Genomic DNA, 25703 nt, shown 5'->3' on the forward strand with positions numbered 1-25703 from the left:
CTCGTGTTAAAATGCATGTACGATAGTGCGGATCATTAGGGCTAGACCATACAACACTACAACCCGCAGGAACTCGTCCTCTATCGCCAATCACAATAACCCGTTTGAGTCACCCACAAGAAGACCCTGAAAAATAGTGAGGTGCAAGCATCTTTTCCCCTTTTCAGTCAGGCAAGTGTAGATCAACATCGTATGTACTCCGTACAACTCTCCAGAACCGCGCTCTGTATACGATGTACCCAATGAGCGGACTTTCATAAGAATCAGGGGTTGGGAAAGGCTCTATACTAAAGTAGGCTCTCCAAATATGTCCGGTCTACCCAATAATGGCATTGGTAATCAGTCATGTCCGGGTGCAACTATATGGAGTACAATATTAGAATATAATTAGGGTTACGTTGACTGTGGTATGCCAATAATGCGGACAATAATATTGCTGTTTTTTTAGGTTCACAAACTCCGAGATTCAGCCCTGAAATATATTACATCGCATGACTCGGGAAATTACTGATCAGGCGTTCTATGTATCTGGGGAAACCGATCCGCCGCCGTCGTTTCATCTTCTGAGCCGCGTTTGAGCCTAGTAATATTCTGAGGCTATGCTTGGGTGGCTGTGCGATCGAACGGGTTATTATTGTTAGGATCGCATAAGTAGTTAGACAATCCGTCATGTATCAAAAGTTTTGGGCCTTTTTCTATGTACTAACATGATGTTCCCTATAGTTCCGATGCCGAGAAAAGGTGCCTTGATGCTTAGCTCGGATGGCGCGAGCACCAATTTCGCAAAAAAACTGGGTCGTTTACGTGAAGTACCAATTGGTATTTTTGCAGTGATCGCTCGGATTTGATTATTTGATTATATTTTTTTTTATCAATGTATGTTATTTCTCTTCTCGTCGGCGGTATTGACGGTAATGATAACAACAGTTAGATAACACTACCTAGAACCAAGCAAAAGGCGATTCGTACGCAACACGCAAGGCACTCATACTGGCACTGATTATTGCCATGGGATTGGTACGCCAATGCCACCAGCGAAGGGAGAAATGCAGAACTTCAAAAGCTAAAGCAATTCTGGCTCAACGAGCCGAGCGAGCCAATTATCCCCGGACGCCAAGTGCCAAGACTTCACATCTCTCCTGAGTCTCTTGACTATTGCTTGAATCATATATTAAACTAAGACACATAGCTTATCCTGCGAGACTGTCGGCGTATCCTATGAGCTTGGCTCTGTCTTTTCAAGGTGCCAAGGCTATATGCACCATGTTCTTCCCGTGGATGCATGAGCCCATGTCCTGTCCGCGCATCTGGTTTCAACGCGTCGACACCCATTCGATACCTCCCGCATCTCTCGAAGACCTATCAATCCTGTGACACGGCGATAATAACGGTATCCTCAAACTGACGTGGTGGGCGTGCCGTCGTCCCCAGCCAAGAAGAGAGGACACGCACGCGGCATAGGTGGCTCGCCGTGCAGCTGACTTCTTGAGCTTGGCCTTACGTTGACATAGTTCGACGTTTTACTCCATGCGGTCTTTTGTTTAACTCGAGAGTCACCCCGATGGATATTCAGGATAATAGCGTTAGCTAAGGTGGGCCAAAACGTCATACGCTAATCCACTCTAGCTCTATCGTTGTCGCAAGCTCTTGGGTCCTGGGAATGAATTCTTCCGCGTCTTATTACCTAATCCGTTGAATATGATAGCTCAGGTCGTCGAATTTCCCGTCCAAACCTAAATTGTCGGAGTGACGTGTTCAAATATGCGCGCCTCTTGCTACAGCCCGTTGAACTAACGAGGAACAGAAGACCCAGATAAACCGCTAGCGAGAAGGCACGTAGGCAATCATCTCCAGCGTCCTGCAGCTCGTCTACGGTGGTGCTATCGAACGCGCTTGGAGTGAGAACGACTCTGGAAAATCTGCGGAACTATCTACAGAGAGGAACTAGGACCAACGCCTAGGAGCAAACAGAGAGGGATCACGGTCCTCAACAACTAACGTTAATAGTCGCTGTGTTCATTGTTTTGTGACTTTGGCGTACTCCTTACATATGTATCTATAGAGGGTAGGGCTAGTTTTAACTTTGACTACGGCTCTTATCTTTGCTTGATTGGCTCAATGTTGTCATTGCAACGGAGTTAATGGTCGTGGATTCGCGAGTAGGCCAGATGCTCGAGTAAAGATCTAGATAGTCCTATTTTTGATATATACATAGTCAGACTCATTCTAGAGATTTGAATAAATACCAAAATATGAGCTTACTTGAGTCACTAAAAGACCATCTTCGATAATAGTATATCCAATGTTTCGGCCACTGAAAGGAGCTTGATGATATGTAGTCTGGCGTAGTTAACCCAGCCTCCACAAAACATCTAATAGCAGCTCGCATGAACAACTTCAATGCTGCAACCAATTTGAACTTCGTCAAACATGACATGTCAGAGTTGAACAATATCGGAAAATTCTCGCGGTGAGAAATAGACGAGAATCGTAGCAACATGTCTACTAGATATATCATATGTATACCGCCAGCCTTTTCACTATTTTATGAAGGTTAGATGCATCCATGGATATCCATTTTATTTTATATAACCAAGGTCACCCAAAGAAGTATAGAAAGATCTCACCGTAGAATTTCTGGGCCCAGTGAAACAGATAGCAGAGTGAGATACATATGGCAGTGGCAGTGAGCCGAATGCCCCTTCCTCTTCAAAGTCGAGCCCCTCCATCCTCGGTGCTTAACTATTTTTGATTTACCTGCATCATGAATTGAGCCCCTTGACTATTTGCAACATCGGTACTCCATTGGGTTACCATTTAGTCCAATGACGGTCTTCATCGCATCTTTGTGAGTTCCTTCCTCACCTACAAAACTCCACATATCTCACATAGTGTGGACCAGATTTCTCCCTTATACCATCGATTTCCAATTGACGGAACCCAAGCATGGACAGCACGGGTCGATGTCTAGCCATCCAAATGTCGATGGACCTGCATCTATCGTTGGGCGACTGTCGGATACCTATTGTCAAACTCGTCCCATGAGCTGTCTTCCACTAACACCCGGAGCCACGACAGAAGACGAGACGGTCTTCAAAGGATATACTTCGCGATTAGCAGATGAGATTCCGATTGCCAACGATCGATTGTGGCACGGCCCCAGTGAGCCCCGTGCCATTCCTTGGGGACAAAGCCGGCGGTTTAATCAGCCCCAATCCAAGGCAACAGATCCTCCAACACCGTCCATTTTGAGTAGTCGAGGCTCAATCCAAGGAATGAGAAGGGAGTTGGCTTTGGATGGATCACAGGATCGATGGGGCATGAAATACCACTGTAGCACACGAGTCTCGCTCTCTAATGCTGACTGGGTCGTCAAGGCTGCCGAACAAGGCCATGGAGGTCTGCAAAATGCCATCCACGCTGCTGAAAAGTCGAGCTTGCTCAAGGACAAGACTTGGGTAGGGACTCTAGGCATGCCTACCGACTCATTGACAGATCCTACCAGGACGGACATCGCTGAGACCCTCCAGGATGTGTATGATTCGCTGACTGTGTTTGTGAGCGACAACGAGTTTGAGGGTCATTACACCCATTTCTGCCGCGCGGTACTTTGGCCAGCCCTTCATTATCAGATGCAAGAAAGCCCTCGGCATACTGAGTACGACGGTTACTCTTGGGTCCAATACCTCAAGCTCAACAAGGCATTTGCAGAAACAATCATCAAGCACTGGAAGCCAGGTGATAGAATATGGGTTCATGACTATCACCTTCTGGTTCTTCCTGGCCTTCTGAGGGAAAAACTACCCCAGGCCGAGATTGGATTTTTCTTGCATACCCCGTTTCCTTCCTCCGAAATCTTCCGCTGTTTGACTTCACGCGAAGAACTGTTGGATGGGCTTCTGGGCGCCGACTTGGTTGGATTCCAGACAGAGGAATACTGCAATCACTTTCTTCACTCTTGCAGCCGGCTGAGGAGGCTCGAGGTCTCTGCCAATCAAGTCCACCTCAATCATCGGTACGTTAGTGTTGTGAATTCTCCATTGGGGATTGACCCCTCATCACTTTATATACTACGACAATCCACCGAGGTCAAGGGCTGGGTACACAGTATCAGCCATAGGTACCAAGGGCAATATCTCATCGTAGCGCGGGACCGATTGGATGCACCCGGAGGGATTAAGCAGAAGCTTTCGGCATATGAGCTTTTTCTCAAGACCTATCCAGAATGGAGAGAGCAAGTAAGTCGACAAACATATGTTATTGCTTGTGACCACTACTGATATGTTCTACATAGGTAGTTTTAGTCCAAGTAATGTCGTCTGCATCTGAGATCCCAGAGCTGGAGGCACAGATCTCAAAAATCGCAATGAGGATCAATGCAACATATTCAACCATCACTCACCAGCCCTTGGTGCTGGTCCAGCAAGACATCAGCCACTTGCAATTCATCGCCCTCCTAAGTGTTGCACATATCTTCATGGCCACCAATCTACGCGAGGGAATGAACCTGACTAGCCATGATTTCATCCACTGTCAAGATGGACAGCTTACCTCGCACCAACATGGATCCCTGATTCTTAGCGAGTTCGTGGGTAGTGCCTCCATTTTTCGTGGCCATAAGCTTCTCGTCAATCCGTGGGACTACAAACAATGTGCCGATGCGATCAAAACCGCACTCGAGAAGTCACCAGCGGAGCTAAAACTCAACTGGAACTTCCTGCTCGATCGCAAGTCTCCCTACACTGCTCTCAAATGGCACATGGGGCTACAAGACGCTCTCACAAAAGCCCACGAAATACAACGAATCCGGCAGACAAATCACCTCTCTCCGGTTTCACCTAATGGCTTGAAAAAGTCATACCTCGCCGCCAGAGCACGAATGTTCTTTTTGGAAGACAGCGCAATCTTCGGTCCAGCTTTCGGCACAGAAGAGTCTCTGCCCTCAAACAAAGCCTGTGCAACTCTACAAACACTCATAAACGATCCCAAGAATACCTTATACATAACCAGCAATTGGAGCACCGAGCAGCTCCAAGAAACACTCGAAAAACTCCCCTGCGAGCTCGGTTACATCGCCGAGAATGGCTGTTTCCTACGAGAACCTAAATTAGATTTATGGATTCCATTTGTGCCCGAAAGCGCCATGAAATGGTGTCCCGGTATCAAAAAGATGATGGAGTATTTCCACGAGCGAACAGAAGGCAGCCGAATTGAGGAACGCCGCTGCTCTCTAACATTTCATTATGACGGCGCGCTCGACCGCGAAGTAGCCGCTCGCCAGGCCTCCGAGCTAGCCGATCAAATCAATGGTGCCAGCGGGCGTGCGGATTTCCATGTCGTCCGCGAGGCAACATCTGTGAAGGTTGAACCACCACACGCTGCTCTCGGAAATGGGAGAGTCGCCACCTATATTCTAGACCATCTCCCCAATATCAAATACCCCGAGTTCCTATTTGCAGCTGGTGGTTCTCGCAGTGGTGAGGCGCTGTTTCGATGGGCAAATGAGTTGGCTGTTGCTCCTGCTGCTTCTCGGTTTGATAAGTCTGAGCTTGGGAAAACGCTCCACGTCACCACCGTGACAACTAGCACACATGCTACTGAGGCAAGGTCGGTGTTGCCGCCTGATTGCTCGCTTTTGGATGTTTTGAATGAACTGTCGAGTTTCACGTCCAATGGGGAGGAGACTAAATGACTTCTTCGCACCCGGGTTTGTTGTGGTTGGCTACTATTATTATTATCACGCGGACTGTTGTCCCTCATGTATGATGGCAGACGGATCACGAAGGAATATGACTTATGGTATAGTTTTCTTTGATGCTCAAGAGAGTGAGGGACACACATACATGCAGTATAGCTTTCAATGGCGAAATGACTGATACATTCTAAGCAGTCTTTTTTTGGTATCGCCCTAGGTTCTTTAGAGCGGCTTTTTTATTACGACAGCGTCGTTTTAAAGGATCTCTCTAATCGTCTACTTAGAAGGTAAAGATAATACATGTTCCTTCCTTATTCTTTATTCTCATGTCACAATTCATGCATAGATCAAGAGGATCAGCAAACATGAGCGAGAAGGTAGATTGGCTCTCACAACTCCAGCATAGACCCGATTGTTGAAAAAAATCAAAAACAAAGATAGTGAAAATACAAAACATAGAATACGAGGAGGATATAGCATGAGCAATGATTAGAAAAAAAAACATGAATCATAAGAAGCGGTAGTTGGCAAAGCAAATTGGTCATTCCATGCCTTGCAGGTGCATGCCGAGGCCGAGAAAGGGTTCAAGAGCCCGAAGACTCTACATAATCTCAACCTAGGACTTGTTGTCCTTTGAGGATGAGGCCCCATCAGTACCTGCCGAGATAAGGGTGGGTGCCACACGACGCCTCTTCGGCGGCTGCTGCGACGCATTATTTGGTTCGTCCTTGCAGTCTTCTCTTTCAGACTCGCTTGCAGGCCTTGCGTCACGCTTCCCCAGAACGCTCGAACCGGTCGTAGTGGGCCCGTTCTGTGGAGCGGCCGAGGTAGGCGTTTGTGGTGGGGTTGTCAGTGGAAGTGTCGGTAGCTGCGCAGAGTGTGCTGCTGTCACGGATGGAACAGTCCCTAGTGTGGGAGTGGGATTATTCACGACTCCCGCAGGGGCTGGCTGCGTGGATTGCTGTGTCGCGACTGAGCAGGCCGAGTTGGACCGCGCGGGGCTAGCTGGTGGTGCGGGACCTGTGTTATTTGAGGACGCATGGTTCGTCTTGACTGGAGATGGCACATGCGGAGACGCCGATTGCGTTGGTGTCAGCAGAGGTGTGAGATTTGTCGCAGGGGTGGTTGGGTTTGCATTGTTGTGAGCCACAGAGGTTGCTCCTGTGTAGGTTTGGCCCAACTCTCCGGGTGCGAACGAGAGTGTAGAGCAGAAGCCATCAGAAGAACTCATGATCAATGTTAATCCATCGGCGGACCTGTTGTGCGTTAGAAAGAAATACATGGATGTCAAGAATAGAAACAGTACTTACCAGGTCAAGTCAGTGAAAGTAGCAAAATGCAGGTTGCTGACAATACATAGCGGCGTTTGTTGTTGCGTGTCATATACCAAAACAGCATCTTGGGTGGCAACGGCATATACAATGCGATAAGGAAGTGCAAAGACAGGCGCCGAGCTCTGGCTTGCTTCATTGCCGCCTTCCTCGGCAGCCTTTGGGCATGGCTGAAGCTTTGATGGCTCTGAGGATGGAGGGACCAGGTGGGGTTGGCTGGTGAAAGATGGGGTTCCGGATACCACGGGCTCTGGAAGAGATGAGAACATCTCCTCACCCGAAGACGTATCAAGGGTAATGTTTTTCGCAGGCTGGGTGCCTTGCTTCAACGTGTAAAAGACCGGGGAGCATTTGACGGCTACAGATGGCTTCTTGTGTCCTGGAAGATGAGAGATCGGGGGCTTGTTGAAACCAGCCCGGGTATAGACGTAAACCGTGTTAATGATCTCGTCTGTCGTCTTTGTAGAATCCGTAGCTGATACGTGACTAGTTTTGAATTGGCCAGCTGGTGTGAACAGCAAGCTTCCGTCAGGAGCAAAAGTCAGTCGCCTAAAGAAAGAAGTAAACGTCTCGTTGGCATAGATGCTGGCGTTCTTGACCCCCAGGCCACCAAAACTTGGAGAGGATATCTCTAACGGCTTAACGGCGGGCAACGGAAGAGACGGAGCAGGAGACGCAGATCGCCGAAGGGAAGGAGACGAGCCGAACGAAGAACGCCGGCTGTGTGAGACTGGAGGAGGATCCATGGGTAGGTTGGAGGCCATTGGGGTCCCCGGAGTCGAGGGAGCAGGCGAGGCAATAGCAATGGAATTTCCAGTGCTTTGTTGTGACCGGCTAGTCACTTCCGGAGGTGCAGGACTGCTCGATGCGATACGTTTTGCAGGGAGATCCATCTTGAGAACCTTCCCGTGTGGTGTCAATGTGAATTGTCCATCCTTGGTCTTCAATGTATAAATATGAACGGATCGGTCGGACGATTGAGTTGCGACAAACTCGTTAAGCGGGTCCCATGCTACACCTTGAACATAGTGAGAATGCTCGGCAATCTGTCGTACCATTTGCCCTGTATAATTCGGTCAGCTTATCGAGCTGTATGAGGATTGCTTGAGGGTAACTAACCAGTTTGGGCATTGTAAATCCGTGCGATGTTGTCCATGCTGCCTGTAATGATAAAAACACCATCGGGAGACCAGGCCAGGTCGTAGATCTCAGCGCCGGACGAGCGACACATGTGCTTCACTCGCCAGGACTCTTTATCGTCTGAGCGATCTTCACCCAGAGCTTGTGTCTGTATCTCCGAAGGTACCCAGAGTAGGACATTTCCATCATCTCCGGCAGATGCCAGCATCTCACCTACGTCTGTCAGACTTGCAGGCATATGCTATCCAGCGGAAGAACATACCTTTCGGGCTGAAACGGACCACATTGACGGCCTGTGTATGCTTAATCAGAGTACTCAGATAGGAGACTTTTCTTTCCTCCCCGGTAGACTCGACTTTCCAGAGCTGTAGAACATGTCAGATCAAGGTGTGCGAAGGGCGACGGAGAGCGGGTTCATACTCGAACGTTATTGTCACTAAAAAGAAAGCAGTCAGCAAAATCGTTCCAACACTCTGAGAGGACAGACAGGACTTACTTTCCAGCCGTAGCTAACCGACCCTTGCCATTGGGATCGAAATGCACCGAGTAGATAGGGGCATTGTCATTATGCCATGAGATGAGCAACGGGGTGGCCTTCATGGCGAGCGCCGCAGCTCAGCTTGTTGAGCACCACCGGTTTCGAGTAGGGAAATATGGCCTAAAGAGAGAATAAATAGTTTCCGAGTCCAATGATCAACCAGGTATCTTTTTTGCCAAGTGATATCTGGGGTAATTTTTGAATTGGAGAGGATTCAGTTACTCTCAGCTAAGAAGACGGAGAGGAAGTGTAATTCAAATATGGAAGAAGATAAGAAAGAATGCAACAGTGTGAGTTGAAACAAGGAGGAAGGTTAAGGGAAGAGAGTCCACGGGTCGTGATTCTCCGATGATGCTTCGAGTTGTTTGCGCGGAAGAACGCGACCGACGATTAAATAGGCTACGGACACCGGGGGAGGGGAGGGCTTTTATTGACATTCTCCTTTATTATATCCATGGATACTATTTTATATATGAATACTACATAGCATCTACATATGTATTTAGATATATTAGTTACTGGCTTGTTTATACTAGAAATTGTTCATGTTATGATTTCAACCATAATACTCCCTAATACGGAGTACATATTCAGCCCTAGAGGTAAGCACTAGAGAAGATTTTAATACGAAATCAGAAAGGATAGACAGAGGCACCTAAAAGTAACCCAAAGACCTCAAAGACTACACTTCAGTGTAACTATTACTCTCTGCACAGTACCATGGGAAAAGAACAATACATAACTTCAAAAAAACCCCAACGCCTCTCCAGTCGCCATTTTTCAAAGCAAAATAATACATAAATACAAGAATCCAGATTTATTCCTCTACGACATCCACTTGCCGAGAGTCTCTCCAAACCAGCTTACAGCTTTATCCTGTCGCTTCTGTCGGGCATCGTCTTGAGTCTTCATGAAGGGCGCAGCCTCCTGCGCATACATCTTGTGCTGTTCCCGCTGCGCATAGTGTGCCCGAATCTCCAACTCTCGCTCATGTGGCGTGAGCTTCTGTAAGGGCTTCGACGGTTTGAGCTCTTCCGGGATTGGCTCCCCTCCAGGAATCTCAAGGCCGGCTTTCGGGGTTTGCGTAGGCTTCTCTGGGTTGAAAAGCGATGTGAGAGGCGGTGGCTCGATTCCAGCGGCCTTTGCATCCTCAATTCGTTTTTCGTAGTCTAGCATCTGGTGGTAGAGTTTGTCGGCATGCATCTGAATGCGCTCCTCTTTTTCGGCGTCATATTCGAAGCCGGCTGCGTAACCGAGAGCTTGGAGGAATTTCTGTTCAAAAGAAAGATATTAGAATCGACATGATCGAGAAAGCTATGAGATGTGGCACCAACTCACAGTCTGAGTCGTAAAGCATCGCGAAAAGGTGCCATTCTCCGCCGAGCACATGGTCAGCCGGGCTTCAATCTGCTTGCGCCAATTGCCCGTCTTGAAGCAGTGTGTCAAGGCTTCATGCTCCAAGGCACAGTTCTCCATCGCTGCTCGCTGCACTGTGTCGCCGCGCTCCTTGTACTTTTCAATCACTCGGGACGCTCCGCGGACTCCGGATTGTTCGTCAAGCTCCATCGGCGGCTTGTAGGTTTTCCATAGATCAGCGTAACGGCCATCTTGGTAGAGTGATGCTGCAGGAACTTTCGGCTTCGAGGGATCAGACGGTTCGGGCGATTGCGCGGGCGTCGAGGGCGGCTTCACATTGGGTCCAGGCACATATTTGTCGGGCTTCTCCTGTTCGAGATAGTCCCGAAGCCCCGGATCGAGCTTTTGGACAGTATCATTTTTATCACCCCAGAACCAACCCATTTGGAAATACTTAGTTCGAGAATAACTAAGAATGTGCAACTGGAGTGTTGAAGGTTGCGCGGAGAAATCGGCACAAAAATGGATCGGCCCCGATCGTCTTGGCTCCGACCGCTCGTCTTTACTCCTCAACCATCAACACGACGCGTCTTTTTCGACGCCGTTCCTCCAAAATGGAAGCCTGTATGTGTTGTGGTGCTGTGTTTATCTATGTGCGGAATTGCTAACAATTGATAGCGCGAGAGGAGCGGCAGCAAATGCGGCAGCGTGGAGCTGGGTACGCGCCTTGCCTATACCCCGCGAAACCATAACATAGAAACTGACTTGCTAGTATAGGACGCGCAAAGCAAAAGAAGTCAATTTTGGGTTCTCATTTGGTAGTCCAGCGCTTGGATTATCAGCGCCCGCACCGCTTGCGACTGTCCCTGAAGCTCAGAATCCACCGCGAACACAGACCACACCGAACACAACACCACGACCGTTAAAGGTATCGCAACCAGGATCGCAAGCCCGGGGGTTGGGCGCACACCGGGAAGTGCGCGCAACAAGCTCCCAGAAAGACCCTCGACATATGAAATACCCTCTTCAGACGATAGATCTGAACAAACGCGAAGCAACAAGAGGAGAAAGATCAGTATGTTATGGACCAGGCTGGTGTGTTATGCCAGAAATGTGTGCTAATGCTTCTTCAGGTCCTCCTAATGGAACAGAAGATACTCCTTCTCGTCGGAATGGCAGACGACCTGAGAATGGTGATACACACACCGTTGATAATAGTGCAGGTAGCACAGAGTCCCACGCAAGCCACACCCAAAACCCTCCAAATACAGATGCACCTCCTCCATCGGAAATAACCAACAATGAATCCCCGCAGCCTCATATCTCACCCATTCCGGAGACCTCAGTCGAAGATCAACACCCAATAGAAGAGGGGACCAATGGCGCGGAACCAACAAAACCAGCCGCTGAAGAGCAACTATCCCAAGGCACATCTCCAGTGTCTGGCCCTACGGCGCCTGCAGTAGCTGAAGAATCACAAGCGCCACTTACATCACCTGAAGCTCAGGCCGGGGTCAAACAGCCTGAAAACACCGGGCAACTACGCGAGAAACGACATAACACTCGGTCACCACCACGGCCTGAGGAACGAATTCAACAAGCTATCACAGAACCCGCTTCTCCGGTTGTTCAGACAGATAAATCTGCCACAAAAGCCTTATCACCACGCGGTAGCTCGGCCGAGGCTCTTGAAGCTAGCCATGCACCGACTATTTATGAGGACGTCGACATGACTGAGGATGTTCCACCATCCAAAGATGATGCACCAGAGCAAGTCAACCGGACGTCTCAAGGGCCTTCTATCAAGACGAAAAAGTCTCGAGGTCGCCCGCGGCATCAACCCACCGCGAACAACACTCCGGAACTGCACGTGGAAGCCGATGTACAAGAACCTACAACCGAGGCGCAAGATGAGCCTGTGGCAGCTCAAGTTGAGGGGGCGCAAAAGACCAAACGGCCTCGTGGGAGACCCTCGCTTAACAAGAAGGCTATTGAAGCTATCGCGACTGAGAAGGTTTCACCTGAACTTATACCAGATGTCGCGGAGTCCTCTTCGGGACCACGTCGGGGTCGCAAGCCAACATCACAAAGGGATGAACAGCCGGAAGCTGTGGAATCCGCGGTGCGCAAGCCACGTGGCAGACCTGGGAAGAAAGCGAAACGTGCAGCCGAAACTGACCCCGAACCCGAGCCTGAACCTGCGACAGCAGACCAGCCAGAACCAGAGGCAGAATCTGCGGTACCTAAGTCTCGTGGCAGACCCGGTAAAAAGACCAAACACGCAGCCGAGCCTGAGCCTGAGCCCGAGACAGAAGATCAACCAGAACTCGAAGCAGAATCCGCAGTATCCAAGCCCCAACGTGGCAGGCCTGGAAAGAAGGCCAATCGCGCAATAGAGCCCGAGCCCGAGCCGGAGCCTGTCATTGAAGACCAGCCGGAGCCCGAAGCGGAATCTGCAGTACCTAAGACTCAACGTGGCAGGCCCGCAAAGAAGGCCAATCGTGCGATGGAGCCTGAGCCTGAGCCTGAAGCGGAATCTGTAGCACCCAAGTCACAGCGCGGCAGACCTGGGAAGAAAGCCAAGCGAGCAGAGGAGCCTGAGCCTGAACCCGAGGCAGAATACCAACCCGAGCCTGAGCCTACACAAGAACAGCCTCGTCGCAAGACACGAGAGCCTCGTGGAGAAACAGTCCCAGTCACTGTTTACCGTCTCGCGAATGTCAATTCTCTATGTGGCACAACATCTACGGCCGACGGGTCTGGAGGTGAAGAAGAATCCGCCGATGAACTCACTACGCACCAGAGGGCCAAGATACCCAACCGCGGCGGTGTCAACCCGGCCGATGTATTGAGCCAGATCTGCCGCGAGACTCTGGAGAAGACACTTAATACACTCAAGGATGGGATTGCGAACGAGGCGAATGCTACGCGACGTGCAGAGTGGTCGCGCAAGAGAAAAGCTGTTGAAGTATTTGGCTCGGAGCTCGAGAGTCGCCTCATGGATCTGAGCGGGATACTCGATAGCAACTTTGTGCTTGGTGTGCAATTGAAGAAGACTAAGCGGGAGATGATGGATCTACGGAATCATTTATACCGGGTCCGTCGAGAACGCGAGAACATAGCTTTGCAGATGGATGCAGTACGCAGCAAACACATTGAAGAGGAGAAGGCCAAATCGGTGAGACCTTTCACTATTAACCCTGGCGAAAACTTTACTAACAATAGTCCCTAGTCACGATCCACGATCAGCAACTCCATCCACAGCCTTGAATTGGCCCTCGACCGCAACAAGCAACGTTCTGCCTCTGCTGCGGAATCTTCTGCTGATATTGAATACATGCTTCGCACCGTTGCCGATGTGAGTTCCCGAGCCCCTGGAGCACAAGGCGGTCTCTTAAACCAAATTCGGGCGTTCAACGCACAGCTCGAAGCTACTGTTGGTCGCCTGGAGCGATGATGTCTGGTTTTTTTTTTTTTTTTTGGTGCTGCGTTCTTCTACAATCCGTTATGATACCAGGAAACCGTGTTTGTGCAATGATTATAGTCCGTGGCCGGGCCAGAGGATGGTGTTTGGCGATATTTGCACCTGTACAACTCTCCATGTGCTCGAGTACATAGGTAGCTTCTACATGTTACTTTCAGCTACCATTGAATGTCAAAGAAACTTCAAGAATCTCTAGTTGATGACGAGCTGCTATTCTACGTTATACACCCAAGTGGGCAGTAACCTCGGTGTCTTTCGTGTATTATTAATTCCCCCGAGCCAGCACTGGAGTGGGCCAACTGGCAGCGAATCAGAATCGCCACTTGCACCACTCGGAGACTAGCTAGTTTGCAAGACTCGAGAAGTCTCTGCTCTAAGGCGTTATGATCTCGGGGAACCGGCATAACTCCATAACGCCATTGCTTGTTAATCCATTCAAGTGGAGAACTTTAGAATTTCTGCGAAGGGGATATTGCGATCGAATACAATATATAAAACCCATTGCCATTCACTTCAAATGTATTCTAAAAACCAATTGAACAGAAAAACCAATTGAACCCATTCACGATATATATCAAATAAAATCAAAATGACCAAACTCTTCACCCCCCTCCGCGTCGGCCGCGTCGAGCTCTCCAACCGCATCGCCATGGCCCCCATGACCCGCTTCCGCGCCGACGACAACCACACCCCGCTCCCCTTCGTGAAAGACTACTACGCCCAGCGCGCCTCAGTACCCGGCACCCTCCTAATAACTGAAGCAACCTTCATCTCCGCCCGCGCCGGCGGGTACCCCAACGTGCCCGGTATCTACAACGACGAGCAGATCGCCGCATGGAAAGAAGTAACCGACGCCGTGCACTCCAAGGGCAGCTACATCTACCTACAGCTGTGGGCGCTGGGCCGGGTCGCAAACCCTGATGCTCTCCAAGCCGAAGGCGGCTTCGACGTCGTGTCTAGTAGCGCGACGCCCGCGAGCGCAGACGCACCTACGCCGCGCGCGCTGTCCGAGACCGAGATCCACGAATGGATCGCGGACTATGCGCAGGCGGCGCGGAATGCCATTGCGGCTGGCTTTGATGGTGTTGAGATCCATGCGGCCAATGGCTATCTGATTGATCAGTTTACGCAGGATACGTGCAACAAGCGCACGGATGCGTGGGGAGGTAGTGTGGAGGGTCGGGCGAGGTTCGCGGTTGAGGTCTCGCGCGCTGTTGTTGAGGCTGTTGGTGCCGATCGAACTGGTATTCGGTTTAGTCCTTGGAGTACGTTCCAGGGGATGAGGATGGAGGATCCTAAGCCGCAGTTTGAATATCTGGCGACGCAGACGGCGAAGCTGGGACTTGCGTACGCGCATCTGGTTGAGTCCAGCATTGCGGGCAATGCTGATGTTGAACCGACTGATCAGTTGGATTTCTTCCTGGAGGTTTATGGGAAGGCTTCGCCTGTCATTGTTGCTGGGGGGTATAAGGCTGATTCGGCGGTTCAGGCGGCTGATGTCAAGTATGCGGACTATGATGCTATTATTGGTATTGGACGGCCGTTCATTTCGAACCCCGACTTGCCGTTCCGTGTCCAGAACGGCATTCCATTCGTGCCTTATGATCGGGCCACTTTCTATGTCCCCAAGGACCCCAAGGGATACTCTGATTATGCGTTCAGTGCTGAGTTCCAGAAGACTATTGAGGCTGCGGCTTGATTTAAGATTGGTTTTGATGTCTTGATTGCTTAGCGATGTTTGTATAGATCATTGGATGTATATAGAGCTAGACTTAGAATATAACCTAGCATATATGTGTGAATTTGGTGTTTAAACATGATCTTCGTAGACTCACTTCAGACTGTGCCGGTGCTGAGATACCAGATTGCCATTCTATTCTTTGGGGTTGTTTTGGGTTGGTTTAGTATGAGTTCCCTAGTCAGAAGCAAAACTGAACGTTAGGATTTTGACCTCTTTCCATTCCTCGAATACGGCGAGAACCATTCCATTCGCAAGTTCCTTTGCACGGCTAAACGCGTCAAAGCCGCCGCGCTGCCAATACGGATATACTCCCCGTTCAAGCAAGATGCGTGCAATTTGATCTCCTCAAGAAGCGTGATCCCCACCCCCGTTCAATAACGAGTGATCAAAGAGGCAAAGAGTCCATAAAAAACAAGTATTGGGGAGTAATCCTGTTCACAGGAGCGTTTTCCTCGGCCAAAACGTAGATAAGGATTCCATGCGACTCGTACAATAAAGCATTTCGCACTCCTTTATCAAGATCCTGGGTGCAAGTCTCAGGGGAGATTTGCTCCGCCCAGCCGAGGCCGCGACGAACTTCATCGAGGCAGTGAGTGGCACATCCGACGCCAACGAGGCCGACCGGGGTTCTGCGACGATGTTCTCTTGCCCGTTCCTTTTCGGCGTCATCTGGATCGGAGACTATATCTAGGTAATAAAGGAAGGTGAGGTCGAGCTATAAGATTTGATAAGCTGATAGGAGGAAACATTTGAAAGGACTGCAGGGGTCCAGAGCTACGAAGATGGCCCCCCAAACAGGTGATGTGATGTACTTGACCTTTTCCTGCGCCTCATAGTCATGGCGCATTTTCTTGAAATACGTTCTCTAAGAATATGAGGGTAGGAGCAATGCTATCAACGAACTATACCTTTGCAACTACTACAGTATGAACGACCCTGGGCTAATCCATTTTGGGTATAGCGGCTGAGTGGGAGTTGCTCACTGATTGGACACCTGCCCAGGTGGTCACTGAGTAATCAATGAGCACCCAATGAGGACCAGTCACCCCACACGTGAGTCTCGAAACTGAGCATGATCTACTGAGGAAGCTCAGCTCAGAAAAGCGGGGAAAATCCGGTATAGCCCTGGAGATGCATATGCATCGTAAGCAGAACTCGGTAGTTGTGTTCGAAGGAATTCCCCCACAATACCGCAGACATCCGGTTTTACCAAAACGTGGGTTCCACCGACTTGGCACGGAGACAACCTTGGTAATATCTTGGATGACCCGAATGTTCCGCTCCGCCGAGCCGAATCCCTACTCAGCCGAGGGTAAATCGTCATTTTAGTAGACAGTAACCGTGGAATGTATACGTATTGGGGTATGTATTGGGGTTTGTGGGGGATCAGATCAGATGAGCAGAATGTGGGGAAAGGGAAATGCCAATTCGCCAAGTGTAATAATCACTAAAATCATATGTTCCAAGATTTCGTACTTTCGTATCCAGCACTATGTTGTATATGTAAGCTCGCATGACGATGCATGATGCTCCTTAGGTACACGATCGACCAGGGCTGAGAAAGCTCTCCCCGCACCGCTTCGCCATATCAAGCAGGGAGCAACGCCAAGTTTCTTTAAGGGCAGCTCTTGTACAATATAGTTACCTCGAATTCGGGGGAAGGGAGGTGATCTGGTAATAATTGGTACTGAGTACCTCCATGTGGCAAGCAATTAGTGATATGTGTATGGCGTGGGGGAAAGGTTAGACCAGATCATTATTATTGGTCAAGCAGAATATAAGAAGTGCATGAATTATGAACTCATTGCTGTCAATGTATGCACAAAGTACTCTGTATGGTGCCACCTTTGATAAAAGCAGAGTTTGCGCTCGGTTCAGGTCTGGATCGCAAAAATGGGTCAAAATTAGAAAACCGAAAGGATTAACAATAATTCCATGTGGCTTCTGTTAAATTGCTTTTTCCATCCATCCATGTCTCTCCTACCGTATGCATGTCTCATAAACAAAAACAGGCTAAATTGACACAATACAGGATGAAGATAAACTATAACCTCTTTAAGAGGGAAGTTAAAGCGCCACTTAGCCACGAGGATTGACAATAACATTTGCTTCCCGTGGACGAAGGAACTTTGGAAGACCCTAAGGGTAATCTGTGGCGTGTGTGTGTTGTTTATTATTGCCACTTGGCGAACGCCACAAATCCAAGCTATTGCCCAGGTATTTTTGGTGGATGCTTACAGCTTACGATCTGGAGGGAATCCTTCGGGTCCATAGTTTGCTACGAGAGCTTATGTTGTAGACCTCGGGATGATTGTCGCATTGCATGAGTGGAACCTATTATTGCTGCACAGCTGCATATAATATACGGAGCACATACCGTCCTAAAAGGGATCTTGCATAATATTATTTCCGAGTGACAAAGAACCTCACCGGTTCTGTAGCTGCAATGCTACCTTGTTGCCACGACATCAACATGGACCTAGAAAAGCCTGGCTAAATTGTATACCTTAGTCTGAATTCGAACGGGGGCATCTCTGACCCGGTCCGAATCTCAAACCAGTACGGCCAGTAGGGAACCTCCGTACGGAGTAGGCACAAATGACTGGAACTGAGACATCCACAGACGTCCAGTGGTTCCACCGTGTCTGTCATTAGCGTTAGCCGTAAATCCTATCGCAGAGCTACTTGTGGAGATGAAGCTTGACACGCCTGCAGTAGCTTCTCGCACATCACAGCTTACGAGAGAGAAGAAAAAAAAAGACACAGGTCCGAGCCTCGTGCGCCGATCCAGGTTCCCCCCGAACTGACGCGGACTGATGGCCCATTCGAGAGAACACGGCAAGACTCGTCAAACTGGTTCACGGCAGTGTACCGGCAGTGTACTGTTGTTTTTACCTCTTTTTTTTTTTTTGCAGATCAACCTGAATATGATATTTCGTCCCGTTGTCCCGAGACTTGAAACGTACAATGCCTCAACTTAGACCTGAATAACAGCTCCATGCGGTGTCTGGTACTCCGTACACCGTACACCACCCGTGGGTAGTGGGTATGATGTGTGTTAGGTGCATTGTTAGTGGTGTATCCGTGCTTCGTGTCCAGTCTGAAAAAAGGGGCAAAAGGGGGCAGAGTCTCACGCTAAGTGGGGGAAAAATGAAACTCGTAGAGGAAGAAAAAGAAAATAACAATAATAATACATCAAACATTCTGTAATCCATGCACAGATGTATGAAATGGGAATTTGATCTCACTATGAAACTCATTGGTGCGTAATCCCGTCCGAACATATCAGGCTAAAAGGTTTACGATTTTATATATACTTTTTGCCTAGTCAGACAGTGAATCTAGTGTAGAATAACCTGGAAAATGATTGAATCATTTCATAATCCGTTACATGGGCAACAATTGGTATGCTGTTTGCCTCAAGGCAAAATACATTCCACAGTGATTAATAGACCGAGGTCGTGACGCAGTCTTAGCTCGGTGTACTCAGTACCGGGATTTACCACCGAACAAGCCGCTCTCAACAAGTATCTTCTACCTCAACGTCTTTGCTCCCACTCCGATTCCCCATTGCACTAAAGTACTGTATGCACGAGGTACGGAGTACTCCGTAGTTCACTACTCTGTACGGAATAAAGTGGGCTCTACTCGATGATCATGGAAATCTTAATATGCCCTAACTCTTATCAGGGTCCCTTTAGTAAATTCCCTGGCCTATACAACTGTCCATGGGGCTGACCCAAGAAGATCTGTAGATGTAAGGATTCAACCCTCGGGATTATAAGCTTACAATATGGTTGTACATAGTAGAATGGAATTATGCATTAAGTTAAACAAGTTCAGCTAAGCTAAGAAAGTTAATCCTCGATGATGATTTATTTTCAAATGTTCCCAATCCTCTACCGGTGAACCAATAATATCACTCCCCGGATCCTTTCGGTCTCTCCACTTCCTTCCCCGGGCTAGGTCTTCCTTTCATCCTTGCCTGCCAATTACCTATAGGCCAGTGACCGGTCCCTCTCCCCATTCCTCCGTGCCGTCCCTGCATGGCTAATTTGACATTATTCTAGACGGCATAGTTTTCTGATCCCTGTGAAACAAAGCAAATTCAAAAATATTAGCAATAATAGCAATAAGTCTACATTCGTTTTAAGGGCTTATTTTCTTATAATTATGAGCATTCCCCCGACATCTCTTTTTTTCTATTCTTCTCTCTCTCCACTTTATATTACTCACTCTATCAACTTCTCCATAGTGGGAACGGGTCCTGGCGGCTGCAAATCATTGTATGTAATAAAACAGACCGAATACCAAAACGTAAGTTTGGTTCCACACTTTTCCAAATCCAATTTTCCAAAAGGGAAGTGCTTCTGTGCCTTTTTGAGGGCTCAATTGGAGTATAATAGTTTCCTTCCCCTTCCCCAGCTTCCCTGTTCTCTCATCTCTCTAGCCCAGCCGTGCTGTGCTTGATTTGAATCCTTTCCTATTTACCTATAACTGTGTTATAAGGCTTTACATACTGTTTTCTTCTTTTATACCTTTTTACCTTCCTCTTTTTAACGACAATCAGATATCGCATCATGTCTGGAACTGAAGCAATCAACCACGCCGAGCTGGAGAAGGACGTGGGTTCCTCCTCCCCCTCCCAGAACGGCCTGGGAAACAACGGCGCTCCCATGCAGCCCCAGATGTCCGCCGAAGAGCACCAGGTAGCACGCGCCGCCGCGCGCTTCGGCTACGGACCCCTCGCCCATGTCAACGCCACAGAAGCATCCCTGCCTCCCTTCGGTGGTGAGTTCCAGCCCGGTCTGTACAAGCCCGTCGAGGGCCGCAAGTTCGCCAATCCCGCTCCTCTCGGCCTGTGCGCTTTCGCCCTCACTACTTTCGTCCTGAGCGCCATCAACATGGGTACCCTGGATATCTCGAGCCCCAACATCGTTGTCGGTCTTGCTTTCGGTTACGGTGGTCTCGTTCAATTGCTGTCCGGCATGTGGTATGTAACCGTAACTTCAGTGCTTCCGGGGGCCCTTGGGTTTCACAGCCATGTTCTGCGGCTAATACGCGCTTCTTGCTTTTTTTTTAGGGAAATGGCTGTTGGTAACACTTTCGGTGCTACTGCTCTCTCCTCCTACGGTGGTTTCTGGCTCTCCTTCGCTATCATCTTGACCCCCGGTGGGTTCCAGATCGGTGAGGCGCTCGGCGAGACAAGCAAGGATCCTTCCAAATTCTATGACTCCATGGGTCTTTTCCTGTTGGTAAGTTCTTGCATCCTCCTCTCTCTGTCTTTTCGTAGCACATGCAAGAGACCACCCCGCTGACAATGTTCATAACAGGGCTGGTTCATCTTCACCACCATCATGTTGTTCTGCACCCTCAAGTCCACCGTCGCCTTCTTCCTGCTGTTCTTCACCCTGGATCTGACCTTCCTCCTGCTCGGTGTCGCATACCTGCAGCGCGGTCCCGACGGCCACCCCAACGCCAACGTCCAGAAGGCCGGTGGTCTCTTCGGTTTCCTGGCTGCTTTCGCCGCCTGGTACAATGCCCTCGCTGGTATCGCCGATACTAGCAACAGCTTCTTCATCATCCCCGTCGCTCACTTCCCCTGGTCCCCCACTGGCCGTGTCCGCCGTGGTAAGACCGACCGTGAGCTCGCATAAGCGAATTTCTTTTTCCTTTTTTCTTATTGGAAAAGAGACGGTGATGTGGAGTGCCCGCTTGGTGCTTGTAATGTTTTCGATACCCAGTGTTGTATGTATAGGCAGATAGACCGAGTTCCTATTCGCTTAGTGCTCGACGCGTTTGCTCGTTGTCGGTTGTGTTGCGCTTTGGAGGGAGGTCTGTCTGTTCGTCTGTGACCGTTGCTATGTGCATGGATGATCAATACGGAACATCCTGTTCGGCGCAGTTGCAAAAATCTCGCCAGTCATCACTTTGTTTTGGAAAGTCGATTGATGCTGGTTGTAATTTTTCGGGGAGCACTCGGGTGATCTCTTGTGCTCTCTGGTTTTTCCTTGCCGTATTTAGTCTCTTTTACCTGCGAGTTTCTGTGACTCAGTAATTAATTCATCAACATCCTTCACGATATGTCCTTTCAACCTTCTCTTGCTTCCATCTTGTAGACTGCTGTCCTCGGGCTTTGAGGTCGAGTAGAATCCTCTCCCTGTGCTTGCTATTGTTCGGGTTGGATTGCAGGGCTGCTGTTGTTGGCCTGAGGAATTGGAAATCCAACCCAATCAACTTGTGTAGCCATGCATGCGAGTTAAAAAAGGTCACTGTTGCGAGCTGGGAAACGCCAGTCGAGCTGAAGATGCAAAGGATCTATCACATAGTAAGCAATATCTCCGCCCAGGTACACTGGCAACTTCTGTCATCAATCATCTAGCATATCCATGACTAGTCAAGTCCTCCAACCTAGGGAGGCCTGGAAGCTGACAAGCCATAGATAGCCTGGTATGTGATTCATGAAGTGATATCCAGTGGAGGAAAAGGGTTGAAGACGAAATCTCAATATCTTATATTGGCAAACAAAAAAAGGGTTTTTTCAGTAGGCAAGAGAAGGAAGAACAAGGAATAGGGGGCATAGGAATATGTATATACCCCCGAAATGAGTCTTTTTCTCAGACCCAGCAGAGCTTACCTATTATACCTAGACCCTTGGCCTTCATGCCCGGAATCGAGCCACCCGAGAGTGGAGATTTGGTGTTTGATATCATCCCGGTCTTTTCTCGGTCTGGGCTAAGACCTGTATGACAGGGTGATATCCCAGGTGGGTTCCAAAGACTCTGATATGTTGTAGATGTTTGTAACATTCCCTGGCAGTCTTCCTTTTCGTAGAAAGTATGTGTATATCTGATTGAATCGATGAGACAGAGTGAAGAGAAATAAAATGTAATCGAAAAAAACCAGGCAACGGGATAAGCCAGAAAGGTCAAACAAGCTAGGAAGCAGAGCTGCAGCATCTATCAAAAAGCGCGCAACGCCGAGCCAAAGCCGACCACTGCACCGGCTGAATCTCGGTGAAATATCGGCAGGGGCTTCTACGGCGTATCAGCTTCGTCGCGCGTAGGAACGGCCGGAGATTGTTCGGATATCGGGATGCCGGGCTTATTTTTGTGGCTGATGGGCGCTGGATGCCGAGAATGATGAAGTATGTGTCGGGTTTGATCGGGATGGTGTGCTTGGCTTTGGTGTTTGTTTGTTCTTGTCAGGGGGCTTGTGGCTGTTTGAGGTCAGGATAGTATTTTGTACTTTATTGTACTTCTGGTCTGAGCGATTGGGGGTAGCAATACGCTTTGCATACGGAGTAGTAGTAGTAAGTATATTTAGTTCCAGGCCTGGAGAAGTGGTCAATTAGGTAGATAGACTATAGCTGTTTTGGAGAGGAGTAGTCGTCAATCATTGGAAATAGGTAGCACTATGTACATTATATCTTCATTCTGGGCTAGGTAGCAGAAATGGCAAATCCAAAGCCTGAGGATATACTAGAAGGAAATGGCTGTATATAACCAGCTTTGAGAAAAGTGGATCTATTACGGCAGAGCCAAGTAGCCAAGTTCATACTGCCGGTGGTTCTACCTGCAAATGGCACTCATCCCAAATCTGACGAAGCATAGGCAGGTGAATGCGATCGACATAGAAAAAGCCTAACAAGATAGAACGGGCCTCCTGCCATGAGTGGATTCCCTGCAGCCGCGCGGCATTGGCTAGTTCAGATACAAAGAAGGCCCGCTCTGACGGCAGGGTTAGACTGCAGGCCGCGCCCATGAAAAGCTGCCAGAGGAGCAGGTCGCGACAGAGCGCGAATAAGCCCGAGGAGATGGTCGCCTCGAGGGCGGTGCGCAGAGCCTGGATCGGCTTGGGCAGCAATTGGCCGATCATTGGATAGAAGTTCCAGATGGCGCTGTTGTGGAACAGCAGTAAAGCGAGACGGGTGCAGCCCTCGATGGAGTTGTCGCCCTTTACTTGGCCTGTTGCTGTGTATCGATCTGTGTGCAGTTGGTATTCTACGTGCAGCACTTCGGTGTTGAAATAGTCCTCGGTCTCCTCGTTGAACTCTTTGTACCCGGTGTTGCCTTTGATCCATTCTGCATACCAAGATAGTTCAAGGAGATCATATACGATTTGCGGCATGGCTTCGCCGAAGATGCCGGGTATTTTGAGTAGAGGGAAGAGGCGGGTGGAAAGTAATGCTACGTCGTCGTTGGGTGGGATGAGAGAAAAACGCGCTGGACGGCTGTAGCGGATAAAGGGGAATATAGGTTTGGCGTGGGCCATGCAAGCAACTCGGATATCAGTCCTAATTGTGAGGTTAGCAAGCTTTGTATCTAATCATCAAGGGATTGACTGACCATGAGATCTGGAACCGCACATCTGAAGGAACATCGTCAAAGTTCTTTCGCAGTGCGATCATCTGTCGCAAACCTGCCAGATGGATTTTGAGATAATCGGGATTCCCCGACGCGATCTACAATCATGTATAAGCTTCAGTAATCGCAGGCCTGATTCGTAGAATATACTCACTTCAATTGTCAATAAAGTAGAAACTGCAGCAATCAAAACATCACTAGAAGCCTTGACCGGGTCTGACAGACCCTCATTGACCAGTCGAATAGTCTCACCACGGTGGTGGAACGTGTCGATCACCAACTGACTCCGCTTTTGATTTGGATCTCGGATGGGTAGCTCGCCTGCACGCATAGCGTCATTGGAAGTAGCCATACAAATTGTCGCATGCAGAATGGCCGGGTCGCGCTGGATCAAGGACGCCCAATGCGCCTGCAGTTTGGGCTTATATCGCGTCTGCAATGGATGTGCTTCTTGTGTCAGGTCCCAGAGGACTATATTTGCGTTAGTATACAAGCTCTACCATATCTTGATCGGGTTAAAAAAGAAAAACACTCACAAACTCGTAGATGTCGCATCATCCTATCTGTGAGCTGCGTATGTCCAGTATTAAAAGGATCATTAGCTCCTTGTCCCACGTAAGACCATGCAGAGGGTCCAGCGGGGTAGGCCATCGTCCCACCAAAGCTACAGTCATCCCATGATGCGGCTTGCGTAGCAGGGTATCCCACAGCTGTTGATGTAACAAGCTCCTCGACCTGTTCTAGCTCTTGTTCCTCTGAGATTTGACTGCCGGATAAGCTGGCGGATGAGCTGATACACGGACGGACAGGCTGAGCGGGTACGAGTGCCCCGGAGTTTGTTGTCGGTGGCTGATAAGTCGAGTGCTTCCATTTGCTCTTATTGTACTGTTCTGTGGTTTCCATTCGCTTCTTGCGATTATGCTCGGACATAACATGGGACCGAATCCGTTTCAGGGTCTCGTCCGTTGTGCCTGCCGCTGCCGTTTGCTGATCACTGTTGACCCAGAATAACGTTGATTTCCCCGCAGATGCATTGTCGTTTTTGCGGGGTTTGCGTACCCTGGTGGTTGTTTTGCGACTGGGAGCTGTGGGTGGGGGAGTAGGAGGTGGTGGTGGAGGAGGTGGTGGAGGTGGAGGTGGAGGTGTAGAGGTCACGTTCTGTACAGGTATAGGATCGAAGTGATAGGGGGAGTGGATCGGATCGGCCGCCCAAGCCGCAGCCGATGGCCGAGACAGCACGGGCAAGGTCTGCTCGTAACCCGGTAAGAGGTCCTTGGCGTTCATCGAGCTTATTTGGACGTTCGAGGCATTCATTACCTATGTAGGAGGAGGGAGTCCTGGAGGTTAGAAGAGGACAAACTTCCTTTCCGGACCGGCGGGGTAGAAATCACAGGAAATTTGGATTCTTCACATTGCAGAACGAATCACCGGCCCCGCTAAGAGCTCTAGTGGAATTCGACAGGTTTATTTTAAGATGATTTAAGGGGGTTTAGAGCTTTTTTTTTTTCTTTGTTTATCTGTTCGGAATCATAATAATCCCCCCCCCCTTTCCAGGGCTACAACAGTCGCAAGTTCCAATATCCACTTGACCTTGAGAATATGGGGTTATATTCACCGAGCTTGTTCTTTCTAAAGTCATGTGTTAAAAAAGAATGATAACACATGTGTACAGTGGAGGGAGACCTCGATATCGTGGTCTACTACTATCATCACAAAAACCTTGATATTCATGAAACACCCGTGGACCCCAGATATACGGAGAAAACCCTATATAAAGATGATCTGCATTCTGGCCCCCTGTGAGGTCATTACGAATATTTCCAACGGCCCTAGACGTAGTCAAGATCTCCCGCCCCTGTCAGCACTAGCCTTAAACCTGTCAAAGTGGGCATCGTAGAGCCCGAGACTGTGCGACTGAAGTTTAAAAAACTACGTGCATGTTTTTGTTTTTATTGGACGTCAGATTGCCTTCAATATTGGATCTGAGGGAGCTCCCGAAGGTAATTACGTATATAATTTGAAATCTACAATATCTACAATATACAACATACG

The 25703-nt window shown here is 49.1% G+C and overlaps 8 protein-coding genes across 8 annotated transcripts; 4 read left to right on the forward strand and 4 right to left on the reverse strand.

The window, feature by feature from the left end:
* Positions 1-2825: 2825 nt before the first annotated feature.
* N7471_004382 (trehalose-6-phosphate synthase) lies at positions 2826-5692 on the forward strand (the record flags this gene model as incomplete). Its single annotated transcript, XM_057277101.1, has 3 exons — positions 2826-2848; positions 2903-4238; positions 4295-5692. 3 exons carry the CDS (start codon positions 2826-2828, stop codon positions 5690-5692), a joined length of 2757 nt encoding a protein of 918 aa, XP_057136711.1.
* Positions 5693-6311: 619 nt separating this feature from the next.
* On the reverse strand, positions 6312-8766 carry N7471_004383 (uncharacterized protein; the record flags this gene model as incomplete). Its single annotated transcript, XM_057277102.1, has 6 exons — positions 6312-6951; positions 7006-8089; positions 8146-8379; positions 8429-8531; positions 8587-8602; positions 8663-8766. The coding sequence occupies 6 exons, from the start codon at positions 8764-8766 to the stop codon at positions 6312-6314; spliced, it is 2181 nt and encodes a 726-aa protein (XP_057136712.1).
* Positions 8767-9529: 763 nt separating this feature from the next.
* N7471_004384 (uncharacterized protein) lies at positions 9530-10504 on the reverse strand (the record flags this gene model as incomplete). Its single annotated transcript, XM_057277103.1, has 2 exons — positions 9530-9976; positions 10043-10504. 2 exons carry the CDS (start codon positions 10502-10504, stop codon positions 9530-9532), a joined length of 909 nt encoding a protein of 302 aa, XP_057136713.1.
* Positions 10505-10674: 170 nt separating this feature from the next.
* N7471_004385 (uncharacterized protein) lies at positions 10675-13517 on the forward strand (the record flags this gene model as incomplete). The annotated part of the gene is made up of 4 exons (XM_057277104.1): positions 10675-10684; positions 10739-10778; positions 10838-13238; positions 13293-13517. The coding sequence occupies 4 exons, from the start codon at positions 10675-10677 to the stop codon at positions 13515-13517; spliced, it is 2676 nt and encodes an 891-aa protein (XP_057136714.1).
* Positions 13518-14133: 616 nt separating this feature from the next.
* Positions 14134-15243, forward strand: N7471_004386 (alkene reductase; the record flags this gene model as incomplete). Its single annotated transcript, XM_057277105.1, has 1 exon — positions 14134-15243. The coding sequence occupies one exon, from the start codon at positions 14134-14136 to the stop codon at positions 15241-15243; it is 1110 nt and encodes a 369-aa protein (XP_057136715.1).
* A 427-nt stretch (positions 15244-15670) lies between these two features.
* N7471_004387 (uncharacterized protein) lies at positions 15671-16132 on the reverse strand (the record flags this gene model as incomplete). Its single annotated transcript, XM_057277106.1, has 2 exons — positions 15671-16000; positions 16064-16132. The coding sequence occupies 2 exons, from the start codon at positions 16130-16132 to the stop codon at positions 15671-15673; spliced, it is 399 nt and encodes a 132-aa protein (XP_057136716.1).
* Positions 16133-19865: 3733 nt separating this feature from the next.
* Positions 19866-20942, forward strand: N7471_004388 (acetate uptake transporter family protein; the record flags this gene model as incomplete). The annotated part of the gene is made up of 3 exons (XM_057277107.1): positions 19866-20278; positions 20369-20540; positions 20619-20942. 3 exons carry the CDS (start codon positions 19866-19868, stop codon positions 20940-20942), a joined length of 909 nt encoding a protein of 302 aa, XP_057136717.1.
* A 1897-nt stretch (positions 20943-22839) lies between these two features.
* N7471_004389 (uncharacterized protein) lies at positions 22840-24935 on the reverse strand (the record flags this gene model as incomplete). Its single annotated transcript, XM_057277108.1, has 4 exons — positions 22840-23581; positions 23634-23749; positions 23806-24122; positions 24188-24935. The coding sequence occupies 4 exons, from the start codon at positions 24933-24935 to the stop codon at positions 22840-22842; spliced, it is 1923 nt and encodes a 640-aa protein (XP_057136718.1).
* Positions 24936-25703: the final 768 nt, after the last annotated feature.

This window comes from Penicillium samsonianum (genome assembly GCF_028829775.1).
Source record: "Penicillium samsonianum strain IBT 33392 chromosome Unknown utg000003l_segment0_segment0, whole genome shotgun sequence".
Lineage (NCBI taxonomy): Eukaryota > Fungi > Ascomycota > Eurotiomycetes > Eurotiales > Aspergillaceae > Penicillium > Penicillium samsonianum.